The 12,814-nt window shown below is 48.5% G+C and overlaps 1 protein-coding gene across 2 annotated transcripts in view; it reads left to right on the top strand.

Annotated features, from left to right (window-relative positions):
- The window catches only part of CCDC194 (coiled-coil domain containing 194), a 50,827-nt gene extending 39,126 nt beyond the window's left edge, over positions 1-11,701 (top strand). For both annotated transcript variants that reach the window (XM_085639958.1, XM_085639956.1), the window contains one exon: positions 11,397-11,701. In XM_085639958.1, the coding sequence (XP_085496084.1) occupies positions 11,397-11,433 (37 nt within the window). In that variant the 3' untranslated portion in view covers positions 11,434-11,701. The remainder of the gene's footprint in view (positions 1-11,396) is intronic.
- The last annotated feature ends 1,113 nt before the right edge of the window (positions 11,702-12,814 follow it).

The raw sequence follows: 12,814 nt of genomic DNA, 5'->3' as shown, positions 1-12,814 counted from the left end.
CTTGTCTCGAGATTCATACGTGTCCCAACGCTCAGCTGCCTGACTTCCGGTCGTGGTATTTCCTGGTTCCGGCCTCGCTCGGTAGAACGAAGCCGGCTTGCTATCCCTCGCCTCATTCAGCGTTCCTCGTGGCGTTTTGATTCCTGCCTGTCTCCTGACCAGCACTAGCGTGGCGGACCGTGCCCTTCTTCCCTTGGGACGCCAGAGAGTTACTCCGGTAACCCGGTCTCGTCCATGCCACAATGCCCCTTTATGTTTGCCAGATTCAATAGCGGAGCGGCGGCAGTGTAATGCACTGTTTGCGCTTGTACTAAGGGCGGTCCCCTGAACCTTCCACATTTGGCCAGGGAGCCTATCTCCGCTCGTCCTAGCAGGCATTTTCCCTATTCCAACCTCTCCTTAAATTTCCTTTGTTATTCCCTACCTACGCTACGCACTTCTTAGTCTGGCTCAGCTCCTTCCATCTGTCACATACCCTCATGGTGTTCCATAGAGTATCCCATCTAGTGAGGTGTTTCCAGACCTTTTCTTCTCCATTTGTTTCCTGTCACTTCCTGGGGTTTGCGTGAATCACTGTGCGTTGCTGATCTACACGTCAGAAACACGGTAAAGGCGCACTGCGCTACATCTTCCTTTGATCAAGAGCTCAATAAGTGTTTAGGTTTTCTCTGACATGTTGTGTTATGTATTTCTGTAGACACTACCTTCCACAGTGTGCATCAGACCGATTAGAGGCCAGGGAGTTGGTAGTTCCTCCACACCATCACAAGGGGGTAAGCAGACTGCAGAGATAGGGGAGAAGGTTGAAGAGAGTTTATTGTTCCATTCTAACAGTGTACTCTTCTTCGTATAGGCCTTACAGTGAAGTATTGACGCCTTCTCGTTACACGAGTAGAAAACACAACACATGGGTAGGTGAGGGCAAAGGCGGAGTTGTATTACAAGAGGGGGGTAGTTTGTATGTGACATTGTTGACACAGTATTTGTTTTACAGGGTGTATGCCAGGCGTAGATTCCTTATCACCAGAACCAGATGCGGGTGACCCTTTGAAGTGCAACCCTCCTCTCCTTGTTTTGTTTCCCTGTTTTCCCTGGTGAGTCTCCTGAGTCTCTAGAGTCTGATAGAGTCGGGAGACCACTGGGGAAGGCTGAGGAATACGCTTCAGGTCCCTGACGCTCCTGCGGAACAGCAGATAACCTTTACAGAGGCAGTGGATAGAAAAGGCTTAAAGGGACAGCCCTAATGTTGGAATCCCTAACCCAATCAGAGGCATCCCATAACAAACGGGGGGCTACATAAGGATTATTAAAATTTACCACCACACAGTCTCCCTTAAATTTTTTCTTGGTTTCACCTATCCATCCAACCCGCCTGGCTGTCAAAATATAGGGCGATATATTGGCATCACCCGAGCAGTTCTGGTCGCAACAATTTCTGGTATCTGCCAGTAGTTCCTCGGGTGTTTCACTTTTCCCTTGCAAAAGTGGAGGCACATTTACCAAGATGACCACCAATGGGACAGCCTCAGGGGGAAGATTAATATAAGGGTGAACTGGGGTATTGCTTGAAATGTACTCACTAGCAACATTAGCCTGGGATGTTAGTTGGGGCAATGAGCTAGTATCCCTATTTGAATGCCCCTCTTGAGCTCTAGACACTGGAGCTGTAATAGTGGGACTTGGGTTTGACGACGGGTCACCACTCTGTAACCTGGGGGATATACCCGATGACCCACTAGTGGGGCCAGATGATGTTAAATGGGTCGAGCTGGGGGAAGTGCTCTTTTGTAATAATTCAGATGCCTTGTTAATAGCTATAAGTGTAGAGTCAATTCGAGCACATTTCTCTAATAAACTGGCCACACACATATTCAGCGTATCAACTATGTCCTTAGCAATGCTAGTAAGGGACACCTCAAGTCTACTAGTAAAAATATTTTCCACCAAGTCCCGGACAGAAGAGTGGAGGGAATCAATGTTCACTTGGGTAGGGTCCGATGCATTGCGGCTGGGTATAATGTCCCGCTTATTTTTATTTCTTTTGCCCATTATCCTTGTGCCTTTTAATTGGGGTTTGAGTTGTCTGTTAGTAGCAGGGGGCTGACAGATGATGGGTTTAGGCGAGATTATCGGGGGGTCAGGGGCCGATATGGTTCCAGCATCATTTTGATGATCTTGAGTCAAAGGTGGGGGGCCAATAATAACGACAGGTTCTAATGGAACTGGAGTGGCCTCCGATGGCTGTATGAGGCCAGGGTCATGAGCTTCGTTGACATTGAGGCCCAATTCTCTCTCGGCCTGAGCAATTTCCGATGTTAACACCCCCACAGCAGAGGTTAAATATGAAATGATGCTTCCCGATTTCCTAGGGACTTTAGCTTTGGCCCCCCCCTGAGCCTGAGTGATATGTAATTTCCGCTTACCCATAGTTGCGTCTTGATGGTGGGCTGGAAAGAGGGTGGGCCCGGCCTGGCCTCCTCTGGCCCCGGACGGCCACAGACGGCCCGCCCTTTGCCCGGGTTTCACCCGGCGCCCGCCCGCGCGCCTCCCGCAAAGCGGGATGCGCGAGCTCCTTTGTAGGTCCGGTGCAGGGAGGAGGGAGGGGCCACAGGTCACTACACTGCCCCTCTACCTCCTGGGGCTTGAAGTCCGCTATTTCCACAATCCTCCGGTGATCTTGAATGCACACCCCGCCTGAATCACCAGCGACGCGCGTCCCGCGAAGCGGGATGCGCGAGCTCCTTTGTAGGTCCGGTGCAGGGAGGAGGGAGGGGCCACAGGTCACTACACTGTCCCTCTACCTCCTGGGGCTTGAAGTCCGCTATTTCCACAATCCTCTGGTGATCTTGAATGCACACCCCGCCTGAATCACCAGCGACGCGCGTCCCGCGAAGCGGGATGCGCGAGCTCCTTTGTAGGTCCGGTGCAGGGAGGAGGGAGGGGCCACAGGTCACTACACTGCCCCTCTACCTCCTGGGGCTTGAAGTCCGCTATTTCCACAATCCTCCGGTGATCTTGAATGCACACCCCGCCTGAATCACCAGCGACGCGCGTCCCGCGAAGCGGGATGCGCAAGCTCCTTTGTAGGTCCGGTGCAGGGAGGAGGGAGGGGCCACAGGTCACTACACTGCCCCTCTACCTCCAGGGGCTTGAAGTCCGCTATTTCCACAATCCTCCGGTGATCTTGAATGCACACCCCGCCTGAATCACCGGCGACGCGCGTCCCCAGGGGACAGAATAATAGCAAAGAGAAGCCGGCACGGGACAGCATCAGATTGTATCAGTATTATGAGTGTCCCAGGTGCTGAGTGTGGCATCGGAGATCTGATGTACAACAATTCATTACCCGCTAGCCCAGTGTGATCCTGGGTCCCCTATCTGCAAAAACGGGACAGCTGAGTAAAAGGCTGAGCACTGTACAAAGCTCGATGTGAAACAGATGGGCATTTACAGGCCATGTTCCGAACGATAAGAGTTCTTGGCCTGTGCTAAGAAAGGTCAGAACTCACCCCTGTCACCGGAAGACAAACTGCCCAGATGGTCTGCGCAATTCGGAGAGCGAGAGAGAGAGTTTTGTTCAAATACGGATGAACACTTACTAGATACACAGGCCAGTATTTTCACACACCGATGTGGTTTGCAGTCTCGCTAATAAACATTTACTAATGTTGTATGTGTCATGTGCAGTACCTACATACTGATGCAAATACACAGTATGTTCACTACTCTCTCCTTATGCCATCTTTGTACGCAATTATTCTCTGGTGTTCCAAGCTCGCATTTTTTAAAAGCGCCCTGAAACTCACTGGGATTTAGTAGAGCTACAATAAAAGCTATAAAACTGAGCAGTTAAGAAGGCTCCTCCTACCTCTTATCGTTGCAGCAAAACATGATTTTAGCGCTATAAGCACTACAAGAACAGCTTGTAATAAGAGGAATGAAAACATCACAGCAACAAAAGGCTGCACACGTGTGTGTGTCATGGGGCGGTTTTCTTCAAGGGCGCATGACTATGCGAAGGCCCAGATTAAACGAGTGCTGACCTATCAATGTATTGTCCTGTATCATCTATAGCACCTCATTCAGTGTATGTTGGCGCTTCTACTGAACATATGGTGCAACCACTAGAGCCACTCGGCCTGGGCAGTCTATGACCGTCTTCAATGACTTTCAGCTCTGCAATCAGTACTCGCGCTGCTGTCTACTCCGTCCCTTGTGCCTGGCCGGGGCCTTTCATTATGCAGCTCTGTGGTGTCGAAGACTCAGTCAAAATATGCATCACGCATAACTCTAAAAAGCATTTGCAATGCAATAGGTCTCGCATTTACACAAGTTTCAGCTAGTGGCATTGTAAATGACAATACCTTTTATGTATGTTTTGTTATTTAAAACAAAAATAGAAGGCATTGTCATTTACAATGCCAAGAGCTCAAGCCTGCGTAAATCCGAGACCTATTGCATCGCAAATGCTTGTTTTCTGATGTTTACACTGGTTTCCGGCTATAGTCTGGCTGGGTCCCTGCTAATCAGGGCCCCAGTCTCTCTGTTCTCTCTAAAACAACTTGGAGTGCATACTAGATACACTAGTGATTGGATACTGTGGTACCTTATGAGCCCCTAGTATATGGTACCTTAGGTACCTAGAGCATAGGCACTTCACAGGCCTACCAGGGGCTGCAGCATGTATTATGCCACCCCTGGGAAGCAGACTCAATCTGACACCACAGGCCTGCTACTGCAGCCTGGGTGAGGTAGTGTTAGCACTCCTCACAGAGATATAGGTTCCTATATCTCACCATACACACACATATAAACCTATCAGTCACCCCTAAGGCAGGCCCTATCAATCCTGAGGGCAGGGTGCTTGGTTTACAATGTGAGGGGGTGCCTCTGCCTGAGCAGGGCTTCTCTGCAGCTGGCAGAGTCTATTCATTGTGGCTGTTTGTGGATGCGGTTAAACAATATACTCTTTTTTTTTATAACCAAGTTTTTATTGATTTTAAAAACACTTACAAACAGTTCAGCATAATCCCCCCCCCCCCCCCGGCTGCCCCAGCGCGGACCCCTGCAGGGAATACTGCCACAGGAAACTAGAAACATCGCTAGTTTCCCCCCACTGCGCCCAACCATTTGCCCCACACCCTTCGGTACTTCTTGGGGCACCAACGCACCAGGTATAAAGCCCTCTCTTGTGTCACGCACCAGTCCACTCCTTTACGCCACTTACCCAGAGCTGGTGGATCGGGACAAATCCATGCTGCCGCTATATCGCGCTTGGCAACTACCATTGCTGTGTTAACAAGGATCTTGTCGCTCCGGGACTCATCCAGCCCGTCTGTTATCCCCAGTAAGGAGTGCCGTGGGTCATGAGGCACTGCCCACCCCAGAATCTCCGTAGTCAGGGCCAGACTGGCCGTAGCGGGCACCGGGCATTCCCCCGGTGCGCCGCACGGGTGGGGGACGGTTTTGGGCCCCTGCGGGCCAGTTTTGTTACAGGGCCGTTAAATCGGCCCTGTAACAAAATCGGCCGAAAACCGGCCCTGGCAAAGAGCTCGGCAGCAAACCGCCCCCCCCTGCCCCCCGCCGGGGGGTGGTGGCCGGCCAAGCACTTTGCCAGGGCCGGTTGTGGTTCCCAGTCCGGTCCTGTCCGTAGTTCCCCCTCAATGGCTTTCCAGAAAGCTGCCAACCAGGGACAGGTCCAAACCACGTGAAAAACATCCGCTGGGGCCCGGCCACACCTAGCGCAGAACGCATCAGAGCGAAGGCCCACACGATGAAGGCGTACAGGAGTGAGGTAAGCGATGTGCACGTAGTATAATTGGATAAGTCTAAGTTTGGCGGAGGTTGTGATTGTTTTAGGCAACATGAGCGCATCACGCCAATCCACCTCCTCCAATGGCCCCGCCCACTCTACCCATTGGTCTTTCAATCTGTCCAACGAGGTGGGAGTGTTGTTGATCAGAGTACGGTATATCCGGGAGATACCTCCCTTACCCAAGTCCCCAGTAGCGTCTGGGCCTCCGTGGGGCTGTATTCGGGGAGCAGAGTATCGTCTACGATGTGTACGTGAAGGGCGTGTCGTAGTTGCAAATACTTGTAAAACTGGGAGGGATGCAGGGAATAACGATGGCGCATATCTTGGAATGAAAGCATGTGGCCCCTCACCCATACATCCCTAAGCTGCGATATGCCTATGAGGTCCCAGGCTTTGAACCCCCGCAAGCCACTCACCTCCCGTAGCCAAGCCCCCTGCCAGAGAGGGGTGCACTGGGTCAATTTGCCGGTCCAGCCGGTGTGGCGCAGCGAAACCCGCCAAGCCAGGAATACCGAGCGTGTCGCCTCAGGCAGCTGAAGCGGTACAGGTCCCCCATACAACATGGCCTGTACTTTAGAACGCCCCAGTTCGCACAGCTCCAGCCGGTAGGCCGGGTCGGACCATCCCCCGTTGAACCAATCGTGGACCACCAACAAACGTGTGGCTACAATGTAGAGGTACAGATGAGTCATGGCCATGCCTCCATCAAAGGAAGGGATCCGACATGTGGAAAGAGCCAAACGCGACCTTCCTCCACCCCATAAATATTTTGTAATGAGCCCGTCCAACTCCTCAAACCAGGGTCTGGGAAAGCTAAACCATATACTCTTAAGTCCATTATAACCGCCCGGTAAATGCTAACTTTGGAATGACTGATTCAAAACATGTCGTGTTTGGTGTCAAACAACTTGAAATCATACCCCCATACCAGTAACTGGTGTGGGAGTATGATCCCACCCTTCTAGAGGGGACAACATGTACCTACTGTGGTAACACAGTAGAAATCTGAAAGAGCCTTGGCATCACAAAATGGATGCCATCAGCACAGTCACTGGGCTTCCCTCCTGCTGCTGACTGAAACTCGCAGTGGAGGAGGCCCAACAATAGGCATCCTGTCACAGGGAGGTGTCACCACCAGACAGGATTTAGTGTATTGGGGCTGGGTGGGTGCACTCCTACAATGCTTTGAAGTCCTGCACTGGGGGAGCAGTAGGCTCCTCTGTGCATATGCCAGCTCAAACCTGTTCAGGGGCTACCTGTCCCTGCTTTGGCACGAAACTGGACAAAGGCAAGTGGGTGTAACCATCCCCTACCCTGACCCTCCCAGAGGAGTGGTCCTAGAGCTAGTCCCTCCCCTATCTTCAGTATAAGAAAGGAAACCTTGCCATTGCAAAGTAGATAACCCTGGACAACGCTCTACAAAGAAGAATCCTGGCCCTTCGACGTTCCACTACCTTTGGAAGACAGAAGAATCTCCCTTGGAGTCAAGGAGTGACTCCCCTGCTAGGCAGGCACCAAAAACTTGAATCAACGGTCGCAAACTTTCCCGCTCCCGCCGGAGTCCGAAGTCCCTGCAGCCCCAGAAGTGGATTTTCTGATTTTTTGACAGCCATTGTGGGTCCCCAGCAGAGCTGAAGCGAGTGGACCCCACGAGTGACGAGACACAGCAATACCCGGGTACCAAGCACTTTTGTCAAGTGCAACCCCTTCACGATGTTCTACGAACTTGTGCTCTGGACCACTTGTGGCCCAAGCCTCTAGCAGCTTGTGCAGCGAAAATCAGAGGCCTACTCTGTCCTGAGTGACCGTGGGCTCCTGTGAAGCATTTCCTCAAGTGGTGTCTTTGCGATCCCTTGCCCATTGGCTTGTGGGTCTCCCGAAGACTTTCTTATCAACTCAAAGGGCTCCCCTGGTTGCTCCAGGCTTGCCCTCACTCACCCTCGCTGGGTGAGTCCCTCAGACCTTGCTGGTCTGCACCATTGACTAAATTCACTTTCCACAAGACTTGCTGTTGCCAAGGCTTGTTGGCTCCAATCCGGTTGCCGACACCGCAGTCAGCTGCAGACGTTGTGGGACACTCTGAATCCAGCTGCTGGTCATCATCGATCTCTCCTGGACCTCGTGAGCAAAGAGTCACAACACCCTTGATCACCTGAAATCACCCGACTTCCGTGGGCATCCATCTTCCTGGCCCCGGGTCACTGGCAAGTGACTGTGAACACTGTCCCTTCAATTTTCAGGTCCTCTTCATCTTCAATCCAGCCTTGGATTCCACCGGACACTTCTTCAGTCGCCGCAAGCAGCAAATCTTCTTTGGCTTCCATAGAAAACAGCGACGCGACCCAACACCAAATGACACCTATGCACCCGGCTTCCCTGGGTGAGGTAACTCGTGCACTCCAGTGCCCTAGTGTGTGTTGGCCCTCGAATTACTTACCTTGTAAGTGGCTTGCTTGTAGACTTCCTCGAAGTACCCTAAAACTTTAAAAATAAAACCGCAACTTACTCCATTGTAATCAATAGGGAACCCGCAGCTGTGTTCTCACACTGCATGCATCTCCCGTGGGTCTGTTACTTACCTGCTTTTACTGCATTAGTGAAGCCCCAGCGATTCTACAGGCCCTAGGCCTTGTCATTCTGCAAGTCGACTTTCCTAAACCTCTTTTTTAGTATATGGTCTGGTACGCCCCTAGGGCCCCAGCCATATTTGTGCTTAACTTATTGTGAAACGTTGATATTTGAATGTGTTCCTGGCTTCTAATCTCATAAAGAGATTAGTAGAGTGTGTCTAGAAATAAATACATATATATTTGATATATATACACCTGTGTGGTGTCCTTTCATTTGGTAATTCAAGAGATTATAAGGTAAAACAAGCTGCTTTACATTCCTCTGAGACTTAGCCTGAAGGCTGCTCTCCACAGCTACCACTAGGATAGCGTTCTTTAAAAGGTTGTCTTAAACCTATCTACCATCAGAGTCGAATTGGGCTGGTGCAAGGTGGCCACTATAACTAGTGACCAGCATATGCCAGGCCAACTTCTCACAACAACAATAATATACAAAAAATGGATTTCTGCATCACAAAAGTCTTCAAAATGTTATGCACTAATGACAAAGTTGAAAAGTGTCATATTCCTTGGATTTGTACTATTTTTATATGTATAGTAATATTACTGAATAACACTTTTGCTCAAACATTTTTATAATATTTTCCCTTTAAAAGCTTTTGTGTATTCTTAAATTTTTCGCAGTCATATGTAGGCCCGGGTGAAAAATGTCATTCCACTCGCAGAATTAGTGGAATTTGGAGACTCCACATTACTCTTGTAAAGTGGAGTTCCATCCACATTCCGTCATTCGCCGCGTGTAGGAATATTTTTCCTGCGAGGCTCCAGAAATGTGAGCTGGCGAGCTAGATCTGGCATCCCCTAGCACGATTTTCATCGCAAGGAGGACTTCCGATGAGATTTTCTAACACGGGTGGTCGCGAGTGGTCATGGTCAGAGGGGCTGATCCCGAAGTAGATTTTTTAAATGAGCTGCTGCAAAATCAGCTCGAATGGCCAAGCGCTATTGTGCACCGCAGCGTGGAACGCGCTACCAGTGGTTAATCACAATGCAAGCAGTAAGAAGTGCATATTTCTGCCTTTTGGCAGAACTCCAAGTAATCTTGTGAAGTTTTTATGTAACTCTGTGGAATTGTGCAGGGTGAAATTAGGAGAGTTCCACCCACCCCTATTCATATGCACCATAAAGTAGTGGAAGAATGATTGGTGAAAAAATATTTTTGCTGAGTTGTTCATGTGTGTGAGAGATTATGATTTAGAATTCACACTTAGTGGAAAGAATTTCATTGCATAATTGAGTAACACAAACTTGAGCCAGAACTTGGACAACACAAAAGTGATACATGGAATTTGTTGGAACAATTAATTATAATTGTTAGTAACTGGCTTTGGACACATTCCATTCTATAATTTTTTACACATCCAAGGACAGACAGGGACCAATTATATAAAAATCAATCTTGCCTTTCACCCAAAAAGGGCTGCATCTTGAACTCCCTACTTCCATGTGTGCCCTACAAACCATAGAAATTTACTAGCAGCAAAATCCATTTACGTCTCACCTACAGAACAGCCTTTAGCTGTTCGCTTGTGAAAGATCTCTTCTGGCGATGCCAAAAACTTACAGTGGGCTGAGAGCCAACACACAGCTTACTGCTCCTTAATTGAGGGCTTTTCTTCATCTTCCGGTGTTTGTCCTTCTACCACAGCGTAGCTTCTTTACCATCCTTTTGATTGGATGACATGTATCCTTCCACTGCTCACTTTCAGGGATCTACTTTTTTCCTTTTTTGTCAGCACTCCATAAGAGAGCCCATATGTCTAGCTCTCCTCCTCATGTGCTGCTTCCCCCATCTCCATCAAACACCCCCCTATCGCTCGCTGTTGCTCACTCTAGTTCTGCTGCGATTTCACCTGCTCTGTGCTCACTCTACGCGGCCCTTTGGGCCAGACACCATTAATGCAGCATGAGTGCTCTAAATGGGCTGAGCATCCACCATTTTGTGTTTTAAAAGTTTCTGCATGGCACCCTTCCGCGAACATTATCTGACATATATGCACTGTAGACAAAAGCCAGATTGCGGCTGTCTGCCTCCCCCGATCACCTTGAAAACTCACTGATATTTTTAACACTCTGTGCTTTTGGTTGGTGTGTGAGAGCACTGTTTGGGGAAACAGGAATGGAGAAGTGCAGGGTGGAGATGCTAGTGGGAATAGTTGGGTGGGGAAGAGGGTGAAGAGAGACAAGTTTCCCCATAGGGTGCTAAAACATAAATGAAAAGTCGACAGAGGGGGGATGCAATCAGGGACAGTGGACTAATGCGATTTTGCGGCCCCCAGCGTTTTTCGCATTAATATAGAGTTGCTGCATTTGCCACATAAACCATCATCTGCAGCATAATATGCAGATTTGAACAAAAAGATTCTAGCTCAAATGGTGGAAAAGTTACAAAAACCGCAACAAAATGTGTTGCTGCTCAGTGGAAGGCTCTTTGCAAAGGTTGACTGGTCACCTTTCTGTTGCTTATGGCTATATTTGGGTGTTAAGCTGCTACTAATGAGGTGTAGCTAATACCCAGACAGTGTTAACAAGTTTCAAAATGAGAAATTAATCAAGTAATACTATCACAAATTGTGCTGCATTACACCACATATTTTCCTTTTCTTGCCACATAAATTACTCAACCCTGCTGCATAATTCCAGTGGTCCTGGATATAATTCATCCAATCAAAACACAGTGAGATCAAAATACTCCATAGGCTGAAAAAACATAAGAGCATGGAGGAAAGCCGTCGAGTAAGGAGGAGGGAACTAAGATAGACAAGGAAGTCATCCAATCATGAACAAGGGTTTGACCCAAAGCCCACTCTTTGTACTGCACTGTACCCAATATCTATTTGACAACAGTCAGCTAAAGCTGTCTCTATGCAAGACCTAAACATGACAACAGTGAAAGAGCCTATCCAACATGAAACAGCAACGATAATGACATTTGTATCTTTTTTTTGTAGGAAGTGTTTATTACCTCTTAAATCAGCAAATACCTGATGGAGCAAAAGGCAAAACAGAGAAGAAAGTGTCCTTCAACTGCAAATTACTGAAGCTGAATGTTCGCAAACCTATGTCCTGTACCGCGGAAATTTTGGTTGTTTTATTATTTTTTAGCTATTTATTATTTGCACCTGTTTTATAAAGCACAAACTTATGCTTTAAAGTGTAAAGACTTCAGAGTGCGGTGCCAGTATGATACAGATGAATAAATAAGTGCAATTCTAAGGGGAAACTATCTCTTTCAATAAATATATGTGTTTGATATAAACAAGATATATATAGCTGTTCGTGTGTAATACATTGCTTGAAAATTAGAAATATTTGTATCATGGCGATGTACAACTAAACTAGAAAGTGGGGGGCACAAATCTTTTCCGTCAAAACGCCTTTACTAGCAAAGGCAAATAACCAAAAATAAGAATAAGCATTAGCCATAAAGGAATTAAAAAGGCGAGGCAAGGTCACATTATCATGTTTGCAAATGCCACAAAACATTGGCTCCTAAAGGACTCCTCCTTTGGACTCCAACATGGCGCGTCTCTCCACCCCAGCCCCCCCAGTGGCACTAACACCCCCATTAGACCCAGAGCTTAGGGTGCAAGCTACAGGCTCCCTGTGTTTACAAGTCAGGTATCCCAACTCAAAATGGCCACTTGCCTGGAACATCCGGGTTATTTCTTCACCAGTAACCTCGCTTTCAGGGAAGCCACAGAACTGAAGGAGGCCAGGGAGAGCACTGGAGAAGAAATTCACAATATGACAGGTCAGAGGGAGACAATCACGAGAAACTGATGTACAAGAAGACCCTACCCGTCATGGTGCAAACGACAGTAAACCGCCATGGAGCACACGTCCCATGGATCGGCGGCTGGGATACAGGAAATCACTTTACACGTCATTTTAGACAGTTTGGGGTATTTTACTGATTGCAATGTTCACCCATCAAACGTCTGCTCAAAATACTGTCAATAGGATTTTTTCACTCAAATTTGGAGCCTCACTGAACTTGCACCCTAGGCAGCGGCCTACCTTCCGTGTCACCTAAACTGGGCGCCCCCTTGAGCTGGCCGCAGCTCCACGCAGTTTAGTGATGTATGGCTGGACGGCAGGGGGAGGCAGGAAGGAAGGTTACAGGTGCCCCAGTGGGTGCCAGAGGGTAGCAGCGGCTTCAAGGTAGTCACAATGGGAAGAACATATTAATATATATAGAGTCACTTCTGATAATATCCTTAGTAGCTTCTACAACATCAACTGACTTAATTCCACCTACAGGGGTCGCCCCACCTGGTCTTTAATGCAGCTGCATATCCCTATGCTTTGAGGCAGGCCAACCGCAAAACGTGCAAAAAAAAAATCAAGAAGTGATATGTACTAATCC

The sequence above is a fragment of the Triturus cristatus genome, chromosome 12 (assembly GCF_964204655.1).
Source record: "Triturus cristatus chromosome 12, aTriCri1.1, whole genome shotgun sequence".
NCBI lineage: Eukaryota > Metazoa > Chordata > Amphibia > Caudata > Salamandridae > Triturus > Triturus cristatus.
Note: the sequence above shows the minus strand (reverse complement) of the source record. Positions and strands in the feature narration are given on the sequence as shown.